The 21,542-nt window shown below is 36.2% G+C and overlaps 2 protein-coding genes and 1 pseudogene across 6 annotated transcripts; 1 reads left to right on the top strand and 2 right to left on the bottom strand.

The window, feature by feature from the left end:
• LOC132625132 (rust resistance kinase Lr10-like) lies at window positions 1-2,509 on the bottom strand. Of its 2 annotated transcripts, none has more exons than XM_060339950.1 (3): window positions 1,432-2,509; window positions 1,311-1,340; window positions 1-1,219 (listed from the first exon to the last, which is right to left on the bottom strand). In XM_060339950.1, the coding sequence occupies exons 1-3, from the start codon at window positions 2,144-2,146 to the stop codon at window positions 108-110; spliced, it is 1,857 nt and encodes a 618-aa protein (XP_060195933.1). In that variant the 5' UTR covers window positions 2,147-2,509; the 3' UTR covers window positions 1-107. The 2 variants fall into 2 exon arrangements, with proteins under 2 accessions (XP_060195933.1, XP_060195934.1); XM_060339951.1 differs by having other exon boundaries at window positions 1,311-1,337.
• Window positions 2,510-2,834: 325 nt separating this feature from the next.
• On the top strand, window positions 2,835-6,386 carry LOC132625131 (rust resistance kinase Lr10-like). 4 transcript variants are annotated; one of them, XM_060339946.1, is made up of 4 exons: window positions 2,835-3,762; window positions 3,870-3,890; window positions 3,990-4,025; window positions 5,240-6,386. In XM_060339946.1, the coding sequence occupies exons 1-4, from the start codon at window positions 3,087-3,089 to the stop codon at window positions 6,376-6,378; spliced, it is 1,872 nt and encodes a 623-aa protein (XP_060195929.1). In that variant the 5' UTR covers window positions 2,835-3,086; the 3' UTR covers window positions 6,379-6,386. The 4 variants fall into 4 exon arrangements, with proteins under 4 accessions (XP_060195929.1, XP_060195930.1, XP_060195931.1 ...); XM_060339949.1 differs by having other exon boundaries at window positions 3,645-3,762; window positions 3,990-4,012; XM_060339947.1 differs by lacking the exon at window positions 3,990-4,025.
• A 48-nt stretch (window positions 6,387-6,434) lies between these two features.
• On the bottom strand, window positions 6,435-20,864 carry LOC132625135 (nibrin homolog; annotated as a pseudogene).
• Window positions 20,865-21,542: the final 678 nt, after the last annotated feature.

Below are 21,542 nucleotides of genomic sequence, written 5' to 3'. Positions count from 1 at the left end.
TCAACAAACAGTCCAATTATTTATATCATTCAGCTTGCTGATCACTAATATGAAACAAAATATTTTTGCAATTCTTATACTATTTGCTTTCAATCGACTCTGAAGTGTTATTCAATTTCTAATATCACGTCTAGTTCATCACTATGAGGACTTGCATTTAACTTAGGCATATCAGTAGCCATAAAAGGATTCGGGGACAAGTTGAGATGGCTCCCATCTCCTTCCAGCATCTGAGTAACTTCTTTTATTGAAGGCCTATCAATTGGATGCCACTGAATGCACCAAAGTGCAACAATAGCTAACTTTCTCAGAATTGCACCATCCCCTTCTTCCTCTAGACGAATCTTCAATTCTTCCCGATTCTCCAAATGTCTATAAATCCATTCCAATGAATTCACTTTGCTTTGGTTATTCGTCTTAGGAACCATCTTCGTCCTACCGCCAACCATTTCTAACAAGAGCATTCCAAAGCTATAAATATCAGACTTATGAGAAACTTTACCAAAGTTTCTTGATAAAACTTCTGGTGCAATGTAGCCAATGGTTCCCCTAGCAGCAGTCATAGTGACTGCACTTTTTTCTTTTGAACACAGCTTGGCTAGGCCAAAATCACATATTTTTGGGTTCAAGTTGTGGTCTAAAAGGATGTTTTGTGGCTTGATATCGAAATGGAGGATTTGCTGATCACATCCCTGGTGAAGATACTCAATCCCTCTTGCAGTGCCAAGAGCAATATATTGAAGCTTGTTCCAGCTGATTACTGAGACACCATCGGAGCTCGAGCTCACTGGCAAAATGAACCTTTCAAGTGAATCATTTGGTAGGTATTCGTAGATCAAAGCTCGTCTGTATCCATCAGCGCAAAAACCAACCAAGCGGACCACGTTAACATGGTGGATTGTCCCAATTGTTCCGATTTCATTGATAAATTCTTCCCCTTTACCCGTGGAATCGCGTAGGACTTTTACTGCAACATAGATTTCACTGGAAAGTCTGCCTTTGTAAACAGTTCCATAACTTCCTTCTCCTAACTTCTCATTGAAATCTTCTGTTATCTTCTTGACATCAGCATAAGAATATCTAGTTGGTCTGATGGCCTTGTAGTCTTCCAAAAACCTTTCAAGTCTAACTCGACTCTCTCTTTCATTTTTACTTGTCAAATATAGCTGATAAAGTGAGAAAACAATAATGCCAACAAAAGCTGCACCTAAAATGACACCTACAACATTGAATAAGTAACATGTCATAAGTATGAAGAAAAAACAAGTGGGAATTATAGTGAGAACTTTGAAGAAATTGAGAAAACTAACCTGCAACCAAGGGCTGCTTAGTAATACCTACTACAGACAAAATAATAGTCTTTGTTAGGTGCTTTGTGATCCATATTAATGATTGAAGTGAGAAAAAAAATCTAAGACATATAAATAGTACCTTTTTGGGTCATAATTCGATTAAAACAATGAGTTTCCAATAGCTTGGTTCTATCCTTGAAACCACAATCCATTCCTTTGGACTCGCAGTTCCCACAGAGTGGTATAGGCCAATTCAGCTGCAGCTTGTTGTCACCAAATGTTGACTGTGAGTATGGGTACTGATGAATTTTTGTGCAAGGCCCAGACAAGAAGTCGTCGAGGTTAGTAGTCGAAGAAACAGCATGTACTTGGTAACCAGAAGAACCAAGACATGGAACCAAGTAACCATCATAATCTCTTGTGAATGGAACCACGTAACCACCATAATCTCTTGTGAATGGTTCAGAACAATTGAATAGGACTGTGGGATCTTCAACATATTTTAAATAAGATTCTGATAAATTCATACTTGGCAGCTTGGCTGCTATGCACCCATTAGGATCGAAAAGGTGAACTTGCCGCGAGACATAATCAATTTCCTCAACAACTAAGTGAACAGACGAGGGAAGCTCGAGGATGGTATCGTTTTTACTGTTACATCGTAGTTCAAAGCCAGGATACCCACAATGTTTTTGTTGATGACTGAGTCTGAATGGGAAATGAATGATGGGACCATCAGTTTTGCACCTAGAATCCTCACAACCCTCTAGTCTGTCTCCTAGACTAAGCAATGGACAAAATACTAAGAAAAATAAGATGGACATTTCTAAAACTCTAATTAGAGATTTACTCATGAGGCATCATTTGCATTCTTTAGTTTGATGCTGCTGCTACTATATAGGATGAGCAACATTTTCCAACTCTTTATATTGACTTTTCCACACAAATGAATATTGGTGATCTAATTTTCTTCAAAACTAAGGAACTTGCGGACTAGACCAGTCTCCCAAGTCTACCTTGTTTGGTCATTGTAAATTAATGTGAGAAGAAAAACTCAAAGCCCAAAAATCCAATGACTGATTGACAAGGGGAAAGGACATAAGAAAGGTCATAAAAACTCAAAGCCCAAAAATCCAATGACTGATTGACAAGGGGAAAGGACATAAGAAAGGTCATAAGACTGATTGACAAGGGGAAAGGACATAAGAAAGGTCATAAGACTGATTGACAAGGTCATATCCTTTAGTCATGAACACTGAAACATGACATATCCATTTCCATCATTAATAAATAGGTTAAACGGCAAAGTCTTCCTCTAGAGGGCCCTTCAAGTTGGAATTTTATCACGAAGGACCAAAGAAAAGTCTTGAAACGTGCTCCACCCGGTTCATATTATCTGTCTTTTAATACTTTTGTATATTGTTAAAAAAAACTTTTAATAGCATTAACCTTACTAGTATTTACATAGAATACTCTTTATCTACCTTAAATGTCTCACTTTATTAGCTCGACATTACTTGGACCAATACTAAAGGTAAATTAGGACAAATGTAATACATGGTAGCTTGTTTCTCTAAAGTGTCAAATATATTGAAACAAACCCAATTTTCCAAAAATTATTAAGTGGGACTAGAGGAGTAATGTTGTTAATGAAAAGTCCCCACTTCAAGTTTGAAGCATCTAGCTAGTTCACAATACTACTTAAACACCCGCGTTCATTGTAATGAAGCCTTAGTTATTTGTGTAGGTTTCAAGGGCCTCATCTCTCTATTCTTGTAATACTCACTCTTCAAAATGTGTAGGGGAACCATTCTGCTAAAATATTTCAAAATACTATACCTAATCCTTGTCATCCTTCTGCAGATTTTTCAAACATGCAGTGCTAGGAAGAGCAAACACCATTGTCCACCCTATTGTCCCCCTTCTGCTTGTGGTCATATCCGTAATATAAGTTACGCTTTCCCCTTAAAGACCGATCGAAGAGATTCCGGTTTTCTATCATTTAAATTAGCTTGTGAAGGTAACCAAACGGTTATATCGATACTCTCCAAGAAGTTGTATGTGCAAGCCATCAACTATGATAACCGGACACTTCGCCTGGTAGATCCAACTTTACAAACACAAGATATATGCTCTCTGAGACCTTGGCTTCCCTTCCCACTATACGATAGAATATTTGAGTCATCATATTATTATACCAATGGATCTCTTAAAAGAGTAGCAGAACCTATGTTCAAGTTCAACTGTCCATTTGCGATTAATAGTACTTCTACATTTGGCTGCATATTAAGGGGACACACTTTCTTAAAGATTGGAGAAATGAATGCATCTGAAGTCATTGATGGATGCAGGGCAGAATTTATAGGGCTGACCTCTTGGCCTAATATTGAAGGTGACAACAACATTTCCCTTTCTGATTTTCATCAAGCAATCAGCTATGGCTTTGAGCTCCGTTATATGGGAAGGACAAGTAAGCACTATATGCTTCAGTAACATTCTTTTTCATCCTTGCTAAATAAAATATTAGGAAAACAATGGATTCACTCACTACAATTTAATTTCATCATGTCTTTGTAGGTGTTATTGAATGGATTTCATGTGAGGACTCTAAACTTTTCATATTTTCTCTACGTAATATTAATTCTCCATTGATCTCTCATTCTAAATCTGCTAATTTTTGTATTTTAATCTAACCAGGGATCATGAGAAGATATCTACCTGTGAGTTTCATAAGTATGCTCTTTTTACTTTAGCAAGCTGTATTTATATTGATTGGTTTGCCAGAATAATTCTCGTATCTACATTCGGGCGTCAATTGGTTAACAACTTAGGATGGAGAATAGAAAAAGAGTTTTAACCTCTGTGCTTACAACATCAGGTTAAAGTAACCTACTGAAACATGTAACTATCTATAATAAACCTAATTCTGTAACCTAGAAACTAAAGTTAATGACCTACTGTGATGGTTTAATTATAAACACACCTCGAACACAAGTGAGCACAAGATGAAAATTGAATAATTCTAAATATTCTTAATTTTAGTAACTCCATTAATTGCAATCTTTGTGAAAATAGTTTTCTTCCAAGTCCTTGATATTTCAAAATAGAGCAAAGTTTAAGAAGGATGTTAATAGCAATGTCTATGAAAATATTTATTTGCAGTATTTAAGAAGTTCAATCCTTAAGATTATACGGATGTATGTTAAGAAATAGACACTGGACCTAACTCATTCCTAGGGGCGGCTCAACAGATTTGGTGGCCTAAAGCTAAAATATATTAAAAGACCCTTAAATTTTTTTTTTCATAAAATTCATTCTATAATGAGACACAAAAGAAGCACACGGCTTTGATATAGCGGCGAGAGCGCAAGGCGCGATGTGTACGTTAGGCGCAATTCATGGCATGGAACTCTCTAACATATAAAAACATGATATTTAAGTGGGAAAAAGTAGAGAGGTGAGCCTATTATCCATCGAATTTCGAACCTTGTGACACTTGCCATGGAGATTTTTTAGTTAAAAAAGATGAGACACAATAGGACTTGTTTTCTGATATATGGATCAATTAAGGACATGTATGACCTTAAGAATTATTCACTTTTTTTCAGATTTTTTTTTCATTTTTTTCAAAAATTAGTGCTTGGTCATGAAAATTTCATTTGGAATTTGAAAAACAAGAAAGACTTGTTTTTCAAGTTTTTCACCTTTTTCACAACTAAGGCAAAAGCTTCACTTGCCTGACCTTAGAGCCAGCCCTGTTCATCCCAAAAGCTAGCTGATCATGAGATGAGGATTGTTCAAGACAGATAAACATCCATTCCCTCAACTAATGTGGGAGACTTAACAATGCAATTGTCAATATTTTTTTATTTTTCCTGATCATCATTCATCTATATGTTATGTTGGCTTAAGAGGAAGTTAATTTGTATGAAATCTCAAACGTGCAGTGTATTCGACAGCAAAATTTGTAATCGGCCTTCCATTCATAATTGCATTTTTGGTGTTCAAATTCAAAAGGAGGCATTTATCAATGTACGATACGATTGAAGGCTTTTTGCAAACACAAAATAATTTCATGCCAATCAGATATAATTACTCCAACATAAAGAGAATGACCAGAGGGTTCAAACAAAAATTAGGCGAGGGAGGCTATGGCAGTGTATATAAAGGAAAGCTTCGAAGTGGAAGAGATGTAGCAGTGAAGATGTTGAGCAAGCCTAAAACTGGTGGTCAAGATTTCATGAATGAAGTAGCTACCATTGGAAGGATTCATCATGTCAATGTTGTCGGACTCGTAGGGTATTGTGTTGAGAGAACAAAGCGTGGTCTTGTATACGACTTCATGCCCAATGGATCACTTGATAAGTACATTAGTAAAGAAGGAAGTCCTCTGTTAAGTTGGCAGAGGCAGTATGACATTGTTCTTGGAGTGGCTCGAGGAATCGAATATTTGCATCGAGGTTGTGACGTACGAATTTTGCACTTTGACATCAAGCCACACAACATTCTTCTGGATGAGAATTTCATTCCAAAGATTTCTGACTTTGGGCTTGCGAAATTATATCCAACAGATAATAGCATTGTGACTCTCACAGCTGCTCGTGGAACGATTGGATACGTAGCTCCTGAGTTGATTAGTAGGAGCATTGGAGCAATCTCTTATAAAGCTGATGTTTATAGTTTTGGAATGCTGCTAATGGAAATGCTCGACTTGAAAAGAAATGTAGTTGCAGATGAAGACAATTCCAGCCAGTATTTTCCTTCTTGGGTTTATGATAAGTTGAACAAGGGCAAGGAGATAGTGGTGGATGAAGAAGCAAATGATGATGAAAAGAAGATGGCTAGAAAGATGACTTTAGTTGCGTTATGGTGCATACAAACAAATCCGGTACAACGCCCTTCAATGAGTAAAGTAGTAGAAATGCTTGAAGGTGAAGTTGTAGTGCTAGAAGTACCTCCTCAGCCTCTTCAATCTCAACCAATTGCTTTGTTTCATCAGATGGAAAGTTCCACGACGTTTTCTTCTGATTCAATGGCTTTGTTAGAAAATTCTGTTGATAATCTCGTTGAATTAAATATGTCATGATTGATTCACAGTTGATGTAATGTTTATGTGAGATGACAAATATAGCTGAACCGACGTGTTTCGGAACTGAGGCATTATCATTACTGTTTTACTAGTTATGCAAAGGGCAGTTGCAGTGAATGACTGTCCACTTTATCACAGAGAAATTTCCATTCCTTTTCTGCATTTGCTGGTAAATGTATAGCCCATTACCTGATGCAGAATGCAAATAACAACGTTATATTAGGTAATGACCTCACAACAAAAAATTTCAACTGATAATGAGCCATTTCAGCGCCTTATTATGATCCAAATAATGAACCACTATTTGTTGCCATTTTGATAAAAAGGAATTCTTTATTTCCATTCTTCTCTCCTTTTTAAAATTAATCTCTGATGAATATGAAAAGAGGGGAGCAAACTTGAGGACATATGTCAAAAATGATAATATTATTTATATGCCTCTGCTCTATATCAAAGATGCTAGGCTGCGTCAGCAAATTGATTCATACGAACAGAGCCTTTTCGAAATGGTAAGTATTTTATAATTAAATAAAAGCACCAAGAAAGTGCTGTCAAAAGAATCTACAATCTGCCCAAAAGAAAGAAAAGAAAAAAATCTTTTCCATTCTTCAGGGGATTCAATAAGATCTATAACGACTTCATCACCACTAACAAAGTTCTATTTGCACCAAAAATAAAACAAAAGTAAACAATCTATTTTGATCTTCTGAATGAAATTTCCTTCATCTCTGAAGCATCTAGCGTTTCGTTCCCTCCACAAAGCACAAAGCTGCATGTGCTTTGCATCTAAGGAAAAGAAGGTATAGTTCTTCAACTCTGTAAAGAAACTTACCATATTATCTACGAACATACAACCCAGGCAGGGAACCAGCTACACCATGTCGTCTTCCCTATGATATAGAAATAGAAGCACTGGCTTAAGAGATATATTTGCTTCAATTTTAGCTACAATAATATAAGTCATATTACTGACCTTTTCACTGATAAACAGGTCCTCAGCGACAGCTTCCATCTGTTTTCTTTTTTCCCTCTTCTTTAATGGATTCAGCAACATCCTCATTCTTACACTCAGATTCTCTGCCACCATGATCACGGACGGATCAACATCGAAGGAATATAATACGCCATAAAGACTATAAAAAACCAGAGATCGACTTAGCTGCTTACTGATATGGATACTTGGAGAACGAAATGAAGATCTCAAAGCTATTCTGGGGTAGAGCATTTGTCTACAAAATTAGGCCACAAGAACAGTAAAATTAGCATTTAAAGTGTAGCATAATAATCAAATCCACTGACCAAAGAAGAAGAGGAACCAAACCTAAAATGAAGTTGCATCAATTTAGAATTGCAGTTCATGGACAGAACTTAATATACTTTACAGAAGCAATAAAGTTACAGAGAACTTTAGAAAGCAATTTTTTTAATAAGGACCTTCACTAAGCAATATTATATCTACAGACTGATATGCTTCCTGGACTTGCAATCAAATCAAACCTAGGATTTTACTTGACCGCCTGCATATTAGACAAGTAAATGCCACATGGATTGTCATCATAGGCAATATTAGCTTTCCAGCGCTAATTTAGACAGTTAATAGGGCAAGATGAAGCTGAAACTGCTAGCTGAACTCTGATGCTGATTGAACTCTGACATTTCAGCATTAAAGGAAAAGCATGTTGAAGAAAGTAAAGTGGGAAATTTTCGCTCTCTGGTATGAATATATTTCATATAACACATTGCAATGAATACAAACCTTACAGAAGCGCTTAAAGTTTGTAACTCCACCACTTGTTGAAGAAGAGACTGGTAATGACATGATAGAATCTCTAACAATTAAATCTTGGCTATATATGATGTCCAACTTCCCATTTTCCCGCTCATCAGTGATATCTTCTTTTGCCACTGTATTATCACTTTTGACACCTAAACGCCTGATGTAACCACCTTCAGGGTCATGGATGGTAGCATCATCATGGGGTATGTGACCTCCATCACGTTTACCAGGTTTTGTTGAACCGGGAGATATGTCCCTCATGGATGCATTATCACTAGGTATAACTTTTTGAACAGAACACTTATTCTCATTATAATATTCTACAGATTCTAATTTGTGTGGAGAAGTTGTTCTCTTGCTTTCATGCTCTGAAGATTCTATTGAACAGACAGCAGCAGCAATGTGATCTGATTTTGCACTTTCTGTTTCTGCATCTGAGTCTGCAACCACTGTCTCATCTGTGGAGCATGAAGATGTCACGACCACTGCAGAGGACAATTATTTAGACATACTTGGCAGATAACATAGATTCATAACAATGCACATCTTATCAGCACTGAGTTGTACCAAAATGCCCTGATAAAGACCAGTGAATTTTCACTTCTTTTGTAATCTTTTTGCATAGACCGACTATGTTGTATGGGGCGGAGTGTTGGCCAGTTAAGGTTTCTCACGTTCAAAAGATGAAAGTTGCTGAGATGAGAATGTTGAGATGGATGTGTGGCCACACCAGGAGTGACAGAATTAGGAATGAGGATATTCGGGACAAGGTGGGAGTGGCCTCGGTGGAAGACAAGATGCGAGAAGCGAGATTGAGATGGTTTGGGCATGTGAAGAGGAGAGACACGGATGCCCCAGTGCGGAGGTTAAACCCAAGCTAGTCAATGGTTCATAATCTGTTTAACAAGCTTCAAAATAACGATCCTCTGTAAATTAGTGGTCAATACCTTAGCAATATCATGTTTTGCAGTCCAAATCTACTGGTAAAAGTTTCAAACCAAAAATTAAGAGGGGGGTGCAAGGGTTGGGAAGGAGGCATGCAAAGAAAGCCGATTGACATGTCAAACGCAAAGAAAAAGACATAAATCCTGAAGTTAAACCACACTCACCCGGTGGGGATGTGATTAGAGAAGGATCCAAGTATGCAGATAGAACCGCAGAAACCAGATCTATCTCGCTCACCGAAGGCAAGGAACTTTGGTTAGAAAAACACTTAAAGCTGCTTGATCCTGCTGGAACTACACATACCAGACGGTCATTTCCATTTTTCTCCAAGGCCTAAAAGTGAAATGAGCCAGTAAAGTTAAACAGTAATACCTACAATCTTCTGTGGCTCAATACTAAATAGTATGCATCTTGCATGCAAAACCATAAGCAAACATCTCTAGTCTCTATAATTTGCACCTTGAATGCCAAAACCATGAGCACCCCATGCACACCATGAAAAAAGGAAAAATAAAGAGAAGTTGAAACTTGGCATCAAATCATAAAAATGGGAATTTAAAGGTATGATTCAACAACCAAGACTCATGCAGTATATTTGGAGTTGTATGAATCCAAAATCTCATCCGTCTGTGTTTAGCCATTCCCATAATAGGTCATCTTCTCTCTCTATCTCTTTCTTTATCTCAGTTTTTTTTTTTTTTTTTTTTTGGGTGGATAATGACCTCTTCGCTCTTATAAGGTCACTTCTTAACTTGGTTTGTCACTCCATGTTAAGAGAGTTTCTCACCTTTCCGAGAATTAATCACTGAAACAAATTTTTAGTCTAAGTTTGCTTAGCAAGCCATTATGTCTGACTTAATAAAGCAAAAATTAGGGAAACACCCCACACGAAGTGTGGCAGCCACAGTTAGCTATCCCAAGCCTTGTGGTCAGGGTATTTTACTAAGGTGTTACTCTTTATGATTACATCCTACCCCCAGACACCCACTTGTGGGATTGCACTGTTGTTTGTGTTACTATTTATGCACCTCTGTGAGTTACCGTTAACCTTTTTCACTTTTCTATCCTCGAATCACCTCAACAACAACAACCACCCAGTGTAATCCCAAAAGAAATTACCACCACTTTGCTGACTGTTGAAGAAACCTTATATACTAAAAGTAATATATTTCTGGTACAAGTACCAAGGGTGCCATTTACCAAGTCCTATGCGAAAAGAGAAAAGGACAACAAGGATGAACTTATGTTAGTTGACAGTTTTTAATATGCTTCTTTAGGCAATTTGTATCCTCAAAATATTTGTCGTTCCCCCTTCCAACAAGCATTCTGATTTATGAACTTGACCCCCAATCCATTAAGAAATACATCATTCAAAGGGTTGTGCCATACACCTTTCTCAAACATGCTAGGATTTACCACATTAGTTCAATCTTAAGGGATGAGCAATATAGAAGATGCAGAGAGGAAAACAGAGGAAAGCGGGGAAGGGGGAGTAGGCAACAATAACACAGGCCATTAGGACAGACCATTTCAGCAGAAGAAACGTTGGCACCCCCAACTTCCAGTATGGACTGCAACCTGCCCTCAAATTTATACTGCAAGGAAAAGGGAATAATGATCTTAGTCAAGCACAAATATCTAAGTAATTACCAATCAAGTCATCTTGCATGACTTGCTTGATGTAATAGCAAAACAGTAGCAAAGACGCTGAATAAAGGCAAAGAAATCAAAACTTTCCAGCATTACTTCTGACTATCAGCTGAACTAATGGGATAACTAGTAAAGCTTATTATGCATAACTACATCACAACAAAAATCAAGATAAGCTATAGACAACTCTGAACTGAACCCACAAGACAGCAACTGGAATGCTAGAAGAACTAAGGAAACGAGCACATTGTTTTGTGGTTCCAACAAAAAAGTATATCCTTTCAAACAACACTCCCTAGACTGAGGGTCTACCACTGTCACGGACACTCCTTCCAGCATCAAGTTTGGTGCATGACTGGGTAAAACAAGCACAGCTAATCTTGTTAGCATACAAAAGAGAATGTTGTACATGGCATTTCAGAGCAGCAAAGCATAGTGTGATTAATCTTAATGCAGTACTTACGAGCTGCAGCCTGGAATATTGGTACAAACATTTTTCCCTGCAATTAGCTGAAATACATAGTTAACCAATTAGAAAATGATTTCAGATCTCAAGTTTGAATGAAAAAAAGTAATAAACAAGAGGAAAATAACTTTCTTCATGGTTGGATATTGTAAGAGCTTGATGCTACGAAATGAGGAGCTAAGGGCTAAGTTCACTTTTCTTCTGTTTTCTGAATGAATAAAGAGTATCCATTTGAACAACTCGGCAAAATGAAGTTATGAGCTCAAAATTACAAAAGGTACAAAAATGTAGGTCTCTTTTCAAAGAGTAAAGAGCCACTAAATCCACGAAAACATTTATGTCATGCACGCTTTTGAAGGTGCACCAGAAAGCTGAACTATAAAGTAAAAGTGTTTCAAGCTACATAAGGAATTAGGTTTCAAAGAATATTTGGCTTCTCTTCTATATAACCCATATAGTGCATAATCCATATAACCCATATGATGCAGAAAGATAATATTTCAGATCCTTTCTCAAAACAAAAAAGATTATATTTCAGACCACACTTGTGCTTCTTCTCTACATAGGTCCCTTTTCAAAGGGTAGGGAGCCACAAATCCAAGAGAACTTCTCTACATAGGTCCCTTCTCAAGGGGTAGGGAGCCACAAATCCAAGAAAACATTTATATCATGTACGCTTTTTAAGCTGCACCAGAAAGCTGAAACTGTAAACTAAAGTATTGCAACCTTTTTTTCTTGAAAAGGTAATAATTTTATTAACAGTTGGGGGAAACAGACTCCGTCTGCAAGACAAAAATGTAGGTCTCTTTTCAAAGAGTAAAGAGCCACTAAATCCACGAAAACATTTATGTCATGCACGCTTTTGAAGGTGCACCAGAAAGCTGAACTATAAAGTAAAGTGTTTCAAGCTACATAAGGAATTAGGTTTCAAAAAATATTTGGCTTCTCTTCTATATAACCCATATAGTGCATAATCCATATAACCCATATGATGCAGAAAGATAATATTTCAGATCCTTTCTCAAAAACAAAAAAGATTATATTTCAGACCACACTTGTGCTTCTTCTCTACATACTTGTGCTTCTTCTCTACATAGGTCCCTTTTCAAAGGGTAGGGAGCCACAAGTCCAAGAGAACTTCTCTACATAGGTCCCTTCTCAAAGGGTAGGGAGTCACAAATCCAAGAAAACATTTATATCATGTACGCTTTTTAAGCTGCACCAGAAAGCTGAAACTGTAAACTGAAGTATTGAAACCTTTTTTTCTTGATAAGGTAATAATTTTATTAACAGTTGGGGGAAACAGACCCCGTCTGCAAGCCGTGTACCAAAGAGAGAAAATACATCGAAACATGATTCTCAAAAAAGGAGACCCTGGGATTTGCTTTCTAGGTCGAGCTCGTCGCACGGGGCTTGCCTAGTGCGGGTTATCTCTCCTGTGTGGTTTGCGAGCTATTGCACAGGAGCTGGGTTTACCCTGTGCGCACCCGAAGGGTAGCGGCTGTGGGTTCCCATGTCATCAAAAAAAAAAAAAAAGGAGACCCAATCTTCTATACAAACAGGGGTCTCATGGGAACACCAAAAGCAAACTAGAAACAAAAGACTTTTTTGCAACTCTACAATATCTAGTTCAGCCCCTTCAAATGCTCTCCTATTTCGCTCTTTCCGAATAACCCACAACAATGCTAGTGGGGCAACCTTCCAAGCCGAAGGACTCCTCTTGCCCCTTCTGTAGCCCCAACTATGCAATGACTCCTTACTGTCCTTGGCATCACCTATCGCACCCCAAACCAATTAAGAACTACTCTCCACAGTCGGCTAGCCACTTGACAACTGCAACCTATGTAGGGAATTTTTAATTCCTTCAAAGAATCTTTGGCTTCTTCACCAACATAATGCATAGAGATAATACTTCAGACCACACTTGTGCTTAATCTTTGTTTTTTTTAAAAAAAAAAAAAAAAAATGAAAAAAAAAGTAACTAAACCCATTTTTTTTCCTGATGCAACAGGAACAGAGGATTATCTGATGTTACTGAACATCACAGAAATAAAATCATAACGCTACCATTGATTATATCACTCAAATTATGACGTCCAAAAATAATGATACCCACATGTTTATGATTGGATCTCTCTGGAAGATTGAATAACTATCTCAAATCTTCAGACTAACGACGGGAAAGGACAAAGATCTGACATATAAGGTAGGAAAAGCAAATCATGAAACAGTAAAATCATATTCCTCACGTTAGTAAATCTTATTTACATTCGGTTACAGTCTCACAACATTAAACTACAATTTTGATCTAGATATCAGCAACTCCAAATGCAAATAGACATGTTTGTTGGCAGATTATACTTACAAAAATCTTAGGTGATTTATACAAAGAATACCTCAACCCAACTATATTGAACCAAGGGTTTTCTAGCGACAATAGCATCAATCAGATCCTCAGTCAGTGGAAAGGAGTCATCTACAAGCACATGTGAGCAGTCCAAACTCCACTTTTTAGTTATAGTGGCGCCTGCAATGAGATTGATAATATTAGGAATACGATATCCTCTGCGCATATATATACAAATAGCGGAAAGAATTGGCACTCTGAATTTTGATATTATAATATAATCTAGGTATTCCCTGTTCCTTGTGCTTTTTCAACTTTAGACTACTATGATCAGGGCATGCTAAAATGCATGAAAGCATTCAAGATACTTTATATGTTTGTAAACGCAAATTATATAGGTATTTAATCTTTTTTGATAATATATAGGTATTTATTCTTTTAATGTAAAAACAGTAAAACAAGTAGCAAATCTGGTCTCGAGGGTTATCTATGAGGTCAAATTTTGATATTCTCTTGTAGTTTTTGGTCCTTTTGACCACAGCAACATAATGTGTGCATCGAAGACAAATATGATTCACATCAAATCTTTATTTTATTTTTGGCTTCTGAATTGTGATAATTCCGTGCATCATTTTCTCCACCGCGTAGGAAACAATCGTTTAACATTAGCAGAAGAAAAAAATTGAACAAAGACGCATCAAGAATTCAACAGATCACACTGGAAATATTATAAGCAGCCTGAAACACAAAAGTGCATAACCATCTGAACAGATATTTATGTACATAGCATAAATGATCACTCACCTATTGATGACACCTTCTTTGTAATAAGTTGATTTGTCTTTGAATGCTTTGGGGAGCAAATGAAAAATATGGGCACATAGGAGAATCTGTTTAATATAAATCATCACATTAATTTGCTGTGCCGTGGGCTTGATGGTCCACTAATTAAGAGGTACTATATAGGAGGTAAGAGTTACAATATGTAACTTTAATCACCTGTAAGTTGCATTACCAGTTCCAAAAGAAACTAGATCCCCATCCTTAAGCATTTTTTCTTTATTTGGAAACTCATGAACTTTCTCCTTTGAATCCAGATCCTTGTTGAGGAATGTACCATACTTTGAGCGGTCTTTTATACGTACTTTAGACAGAATATTCGAGGGTTTCTTCAGCGAATGATCCAAAGAAATCATCTCATCTACTAAAATCTCTGCATGGATCCTTGAAACTCCTTTATCCTTGTTGACAATGACATCACATGCTGTGAAACAAAACGTTTAAGGGCAGTACAGGTTACCTTTCAAGCGTAACACCTTAAGAGTACTATCTGAAAAATATGCACTTTCAAGTGACGGAAAGTAAGGCACAACAATGCCTCTCAAATCCCACAACATAGATGTAAAATAGCCTACAAATAGCAATGGTACAATACCGTAGATGAATTGTCGAGATTAAGATTCTCAAAAGCTTACAGAGAAAAGTGGACCTAGGATTTGAAAGTCCCGGGTGTACCACCGCCTTTAATGTAAATATGTCAATCACCATACTTTTTTTTTTGGGGGGATAGGTATGTCAATCACCATACTGACTAAATAAGAGTGTGCATTTGGTCGGTTCATCAGTTTAGGATTAATTTCGGTCTGTATTACTAGGGTAATCTTCACAAGATGAAAATAAGTCTGGTTTGTTCTCTCTTAATTCATATTTACTAAATAAATTAGAGAAAAAATGAATAAAATGACAACAAGGCAAGAAAGGGCATTTATCACTTAGATAATTTGATGAAAAGAGTTACTAAACTTCAATATGTCTTTGTTTAATTACATTAGTTGCCCTTTGAATTTTTTATATATTTCTCCATCTCAATTCGAAAGAAATTATGTTTTTCCAACAAACTGAAAAGGGGCTGTCTGTTTTGTTACATATCAATGGAGTCTTGAGTAGAATAAAGTAAAAACAAGAAAAGAATAAAAGAAAAAAAGAGATAAAAGTTTGCTTGTTTACAAGAAACAACAAAAAGAGTAACAAGAAATCAAGAAAAAAGTGAAGGCATAAATAGAGGGGTCCGGGTTGAGAAAAAAACAAGGAAAAAAAAAAAGGAAAAAGGAGAAGATGAGTCCGCTGGAGGATAAAAAATTGAAAACTTCAGTTCATGGCAACTTCAAATTCCGATACTCTAAACTCTGGTAGGATGCATAACAGACATTAACAGGCCTCCCTCTGTCAGCTATGATGGCAGGTGCCAAAGCTTTTATATATCAGTTTTTAGGTGTAAATGTGCATACATATACTGAAACTTTCTGGAGCATGAACAGGTGCCAAGGCACGCTAAGCCTCATATGTAAGTCCGCCTATGCTTACAGATCAAGAAACTGCCAAAAAAGATTATCATCTCTCACACAATCTTATCCTTCCATCACATTTCCCTCACCACTTGTCTTCGTTCTTTATGTGTATACAGAGACCCCTACCAGTTTTCCAGTTCTTCCGTTTTTTAAGTACTCCATTCATTTCTTATCTTTCTCTCACTAAGACAGCTAACAAATTTTGACTATATCAAATGTTTTGCTTCTTGATTCTTACTCGGAGACTATGTTGACTATATCAAATGTTTTGCTTCTTGATTCTTACTCGCAGAATATTACAACCCCAGCACCACAAGGTCCTATTAGCCATTAAATTTGGATCGGTAAATATCTGTCTATTTATGGCATAAGAATTATCCATTATCCATTTAGTGCTCCTGTGCTTTTCTCTCCAACTAGAACACCGTGTGAGCTGGAAACAAGAAGCTACCACCAGGAAATAGTTACATCATCACATCCAACGGTCCCCTTCCAAAACGCACTATTGACTAAACTTCAAAGAAGATGAGTCATCCATTTTGACCAATAGATAGCCAGCCACTCACCTTGTTACAAGAGTACCAGCAATTTTCACTCTTTAATATTGTCAGAAAAAACAATCAGTTAAGACACCAGTACCAAAAGGCAGATCATAGGAAAAGAGTAAAAACACCCAGTTAAGTCATTTGAGAGACTTGGCCTGATGGCAAAACTGCTGCTCTCGAATAAAAGATGTCCCACGAGAGAGAGAGAGAGAGAGAGAGAGAGAGAGAGAGAGAGAGAATTTCTTTACAAAGAACCTCTACGCAAAAGTCGATCTAATGCATTGCTCAGACAACCTGTGTCTCCTATTCCCAAGTAAAGGGAAAAAGAACAACACTTAATTTGGTGGCTCTTGGAACATCTAGAATGGAAAAAGTAGCTTTGTTTCAGATATTAGTAGCAAAGGCTCCAGGCGAGCTCTTTGAGTTCACTGCTCAATGGACTATTTAAGTCACTTCTTTTGTTGATGTTCTTCACATCATTATATTACTAAGATATTAGGATAATTAGTACTTAGTCATGGTAAGCATTGACTGCCTCCATCTTCTTTTCATACCATGGTATTTACAAGGCTTAATACATACTTTCCCCTCCGAACTTGTAACAAAATCCCTTTGACACACCCCTCTTTCACGGAAAACCTTTTACTATCCAAACTTTCCACAACTGTGTCTTTTTGATAACCAAAAATAATAATAATAATAAAAAATAAAAAAAACAAGTTAGTGTTTGATCACTTTTTTCAAACAAGTGTATGTCACACACCAATGAGTCTGTGACACGTATCATTAACTAAAAAAGGATAACATTTTAAAATTACAATTACAGCCTCATCTTCCCCATCTCCCCATCTTCATCTCCATGGCAGAAAACCACCCCCGCATTTTCTCTTTTGTCCTCCCAGAAGCCATGGCAGATAAAAATAGGAGAGATGGTAGCGGAGGAGATCATACGCATCAAACGTTTCAACTTAAAACAGCAAAAGCTACATGATTTGACAAAATGTGAGTTAGGCAGTAGCGTTGCAACAGAGTTGGGATATAAGCCAGTAATTACTTCCAAATCATTCCCTGTGAGTGCTGCCAACAATTATGACCAGAGGTTTACTTGGGGGAAGATTTTAACCCAACTCATTGCACTTTCTGGAGACCATGGGAGCTGAAAACTGGAAGATTTTATGAGAGTGCATAATTGGGAATGATTACCTTTTCGACCCACTTTATATGCACCTTTATTGATAAAATAGTAATTATCTTCACCTGTCACATAAACAACGAGCAGTGTATCGGTGCATTGACAATACCAAAAGATTAATAAGATGATAAATCAGTCAGAATTCTAGTCTAAAATGAAACCAGCCAACAAAAGTCATTAACAAAATGTGATCAACAAAAGCCATGAACGGCTTGTTTCAACTTTCCACATTAGTAAAACTAGTTCATACATGAAATTTTTTGTGTTGTAACTATGACTAAAACAATTGATTGTTTGTGCATATGTTTATTAATAGGACATAAGTGCTCAATCAATCAGCCAATTATGCCTCAAAGCCCAACTTGGGTCTTGCTATATTGATATCCATCCTGCTATATTCAGTCACGTTCGGTTCCAATACTAGCAGTTGAATTTGTCTTTTTCTTATAATGGAGGTGTCCAGACCAACTTGTGTGTACCTCAACAATTCGACTGGATACCTACTACCCCACCAGCCCAGGTGCCACGTAACTCTGCCCACGACGGCTTAGATAGTTACAAATAAATCACCTAATCTTTTTTGCCATTAATGGGATTTGAAACTGATCTCCCATGGTTTTCATCTCAATTAATTGACCATTATGCCAAACCCCAAGGTGCAATTTGTCTTTTCAAGGCAAACTTGGAGGTAAGCTACTATTTCTATAAATCATCCTACACTAAAATACAAGTCTCTAGTCAGACCAAAGAGACTCTTGTTAAACACCAAACCTAATATAAGCATAGTAACAGCAACTAAGACTTAATCCTGGTATCATTTTCTTTTATTTAATCTTTTTCTTTATTTTATGATGGTGATGCCCGAGCCAGCTTGCACACGACTCTCAACTATTCTACCGAGTATTTGCTACCTCCCACCAGCACAAATACCTACTGGTAGAGGCCACCAAGGCTTAGGCAGAGAAATAACCTGAGACATCATGGTTCTCCTTCCACTTCATTGATCACTAGGTCACACCCTTTTGAGTGCTTAATCCCAAATATCACCTACATAGATTCTATGCTTTTAAATATGCTCTAAACTTAGATAAAACCCCATTATAGGTTGTCAGTGTTAAGATAAAAAAAGGGATAATAATCAATATCAATTCTAGAAATTCCTAAGTGTCATTGCTTTCTTGGTTACTAGGTAAAGTGTACCCCCATGTGAAGAAGCCATGAGCAAATGATTTTGGCATTAACGGCAATAATTTTGAAGGAAAGAATACTACAAGTAGAGAGAAACTTGTATAGAACCTGGAAGTGGGTCAATAGGAAAAAGCCCCCAAACCATAGTCTTTAATTTTTTCTTTACGAGATTGTACACCAAAGAGGACGTTTCTAGTAACAGCGAATTGGTGGTTCAATGATCAGAAAAGTAAACACAAGTTGTATTGATACCAAAGAAATTTTGTTTAATACTTCAAGAAAGTTGAGTGCCTTTAGTGGGAAAAAGAAAACTTCATGCATTAGTATGGAGAAGGAAAAAGTAATTGTAAAGTTCCAATTTATACACTCTTTTTCCCGTCTCAATAATTAAATTTATTTTATACTCTCTTATCTTTACTTGTCTTTCTCTTAACACGTCTCTTAAAAAAAACATTAACTAAAAAAAGTAATTTAACTAAATTATTTTTATTTATTCTTTGGTCTCAATTTAATTCTACTCTTTTTCACCATATTAATCTTTTTTCATATTATTGAGTAAGCGTAATGATGAAAAAAAAATACTTCATTATGTCTTGATTATCTAAAATGACAATTATTTTGAACCGTCTATTTTAATAAAGAGAACAAGTAAAATGGACCGGGGAGGAGTAGCAGAATCCCAACATAAAATATTACGCCACATAGCCATATTTTTTGTTTATACAATATTAGACACGAAACAAAGCATTATACATATACATAATGTATCAACCTTACATAAGAATCTATAGCAGCTCATAAAAGACGTTTATACACAAATATAAGGTAAAGCGGATAATAAACTCAAAACATGAGTCATAGCGTGTAAGTATTTTTTCCCACTAGACATAGAGCTTAATTTTCCCTATTATCTATAATCAAAAAGCCCAACAAGCCTTATTAATCATTTTGGACTAAATCCAAGTTTACATCCACAGCTAATAGCAAACACGTCTCAGTCAATGTTTCAGGAGGCAGGGACACAGAGAGGCGATTTATATATGTCTCCACGAGAGTAAGCTCAAGGTATAGGTGGAAGCCCATGGGTATTTTAGTTTTTAAAATTTTATAAGATAATATAATTATAATAAATATTTTTAAATAGATAAAATTACATAAAAATAAAAATAAAATGTATATGTGTGTTTGTGTATATATATGTGTGTGTGTGTGCGGGAGGAGGTTTTACCTATTACTTAAATAGTAAGTTAGCATTGTACCTATATTTTATTTTTTCAAAATACCCCCATAATACATGACAGCACATTAAAGATGAGGGCATTTTTGTCTTCCACCCAAATCACCCAAAATTCCCCAATTCTCTATCTGCATTTACTCTCCCATCTTAACTTCCCGATTAAACTTCAGCGAGCCAAATCCTCCTCAATCTTCTTGTAGGAATATTTCAGCTAAACTTTCCGGCAACATAACAAATATTGACGTCAAGAAAAGGTCAAAATTTGGTGAGTGAAACTGCAAATTGAATTTTGCAAAATTCTCCGATGAACGATAACGGCCTAAATAGTGAATCTGTGTAAGCCCGACTCTTCCGCCTCTACCTCCAGTTTCCGCCTTTGTTCTTGCTATCCTTGACAAAGTGTGTATTGTTGGATTTGGTAAAAATAAAAAACAAAGACAAATTAAGAACCAAAAGATAAGAATTTATTCGATTTGCGACTGCATTTGTGCAATATGATTGAAGATAAATATTAAGCCAACTGGATAAAAATATATGTCTGAATTCTCTCTGAAATAATCAAATGTTGGGCACCCCGAAATCAGATGGCAAGAAAATAGAGGAAAATATCATATACATAACCTGATAAAAATTGAGAGGCACTAAATATTTAGTAGAATTTGAGAAATTGTGGATGATGAAGATTTTTCTTCTGTTGAAGCGCTATAGAGATAATATTTGGGAGCAAAAAGCAGATAGAAAATTGGACAATTTGGGTGATTCGGCTGAAAGACAAAAAAACCTCCATCTTTTATGTGTGGCATGTATTGTTGGGGCTATTTTAGAGAAGTAAAATGTGGGTACAATGTTACGCCGCTTACGACTTATAATTATACATAACATAATTTTACAAGTATAAACAGTATAATAAAATAAAAGCTAATATGAAACGCAAATCAACTCTAACGTCATAATTTTCAAGCAATGAAAGAATCACAATTTTTTAAAATAATATTACTATCATACTATTTATTTTATCTCCCTATAAGCAAATAATCAATAAATCTTATCAGTATTATAATTAAAATGTAACTCCTTTATGAATAAAAATAAAATTACTTTCAAATAGCAAAATAACAAAATTGATAATTTTGATACATAGAATAAAAGACCAATAACAAGTGAAAATGTACAATTAGCTATGCATTTTTTAAAGAAATATTAAACGATATTGACCCTCACGATGTTCTCAAATAGTAAAAAATTAAATACTACGATTGTTATTTGAGTTACACCTAATCTTTTTATTTTCATAGATGAAAAACTATTAAGTACCATTCATTTATTAAAAAATAATGAGGGTCAACTAATTAAAGAATTTAACATATAATTTTTGTAAGAACTGTTAAGCGAGGCGTGTTTAGGGGTACAGTCGGATGTTTAGGCATAAGCCTCACAGAAACTAAGCCCCGCATGTGACCCATAAA

Source organism: Lycium barbarum, chromosome 12 (assembly GCF_019175385.1).
Source record: "Lycium barbarum isolate Lr01 chromosome 12, ASM1917538v2, whole genome shotgun sequence".
NCBI lineage: Eukaryota > Viridiplantae > Streptophyta > Magnoliopsida > Solanales > Solanaceae > Lycium > Lycium barbarum.
This window is presented reverse-complemented; position numbering and strand designations above follow the sequence as displayed.

Excerpts from the sequence above, each read along its gene's own strand:
- LOC132625132 (XM_060339950.1), bottom strand. The coding sequence starts at position 2,146 with ATGAGTAAATCTCTAATTAGAGTTTTAGAAATGTCCATCTTATTTTTC. Across the intron at positions 1,341-1,431 it reads TCGAATTATGACCCAAAAAG|TAGGTATTACTAAGCAGCCC; the intron begins GTACTATTTATA and ends TTTTGTCTGTAG. Across the intron at positions 1,220-1,310 it reads TAAGCAGCCCTTGGTTGCAG|GTGTCATTTTAGGTGCAGCT; the intron begins GTTAGTTTTCTC and ends TCAATGTTGTAG.
- LOC132625131 (XM_060339946.1), top strand. The coding sequence starts at position 3,087 with ATGTGTAGGGGAACCATTCTGCTAAAATATTTCAAAATACTATACCTA. Across the intron at positions 3,763-3,869 it reads CCGTTATATGGGAAGGACAA|GTGTTATTGAATGGATTTCA; the intron begins GTAAGCACTATA and ends ATGTCTTTGTAG. Across the intron at positions 4,026-5,239 it reads TCTACCTGTGAGTTTCATAA|TGTATTCGACAGCAAAATTT; the intron begins GTATGCTCTTTT and ends TCAAACGTGCAG.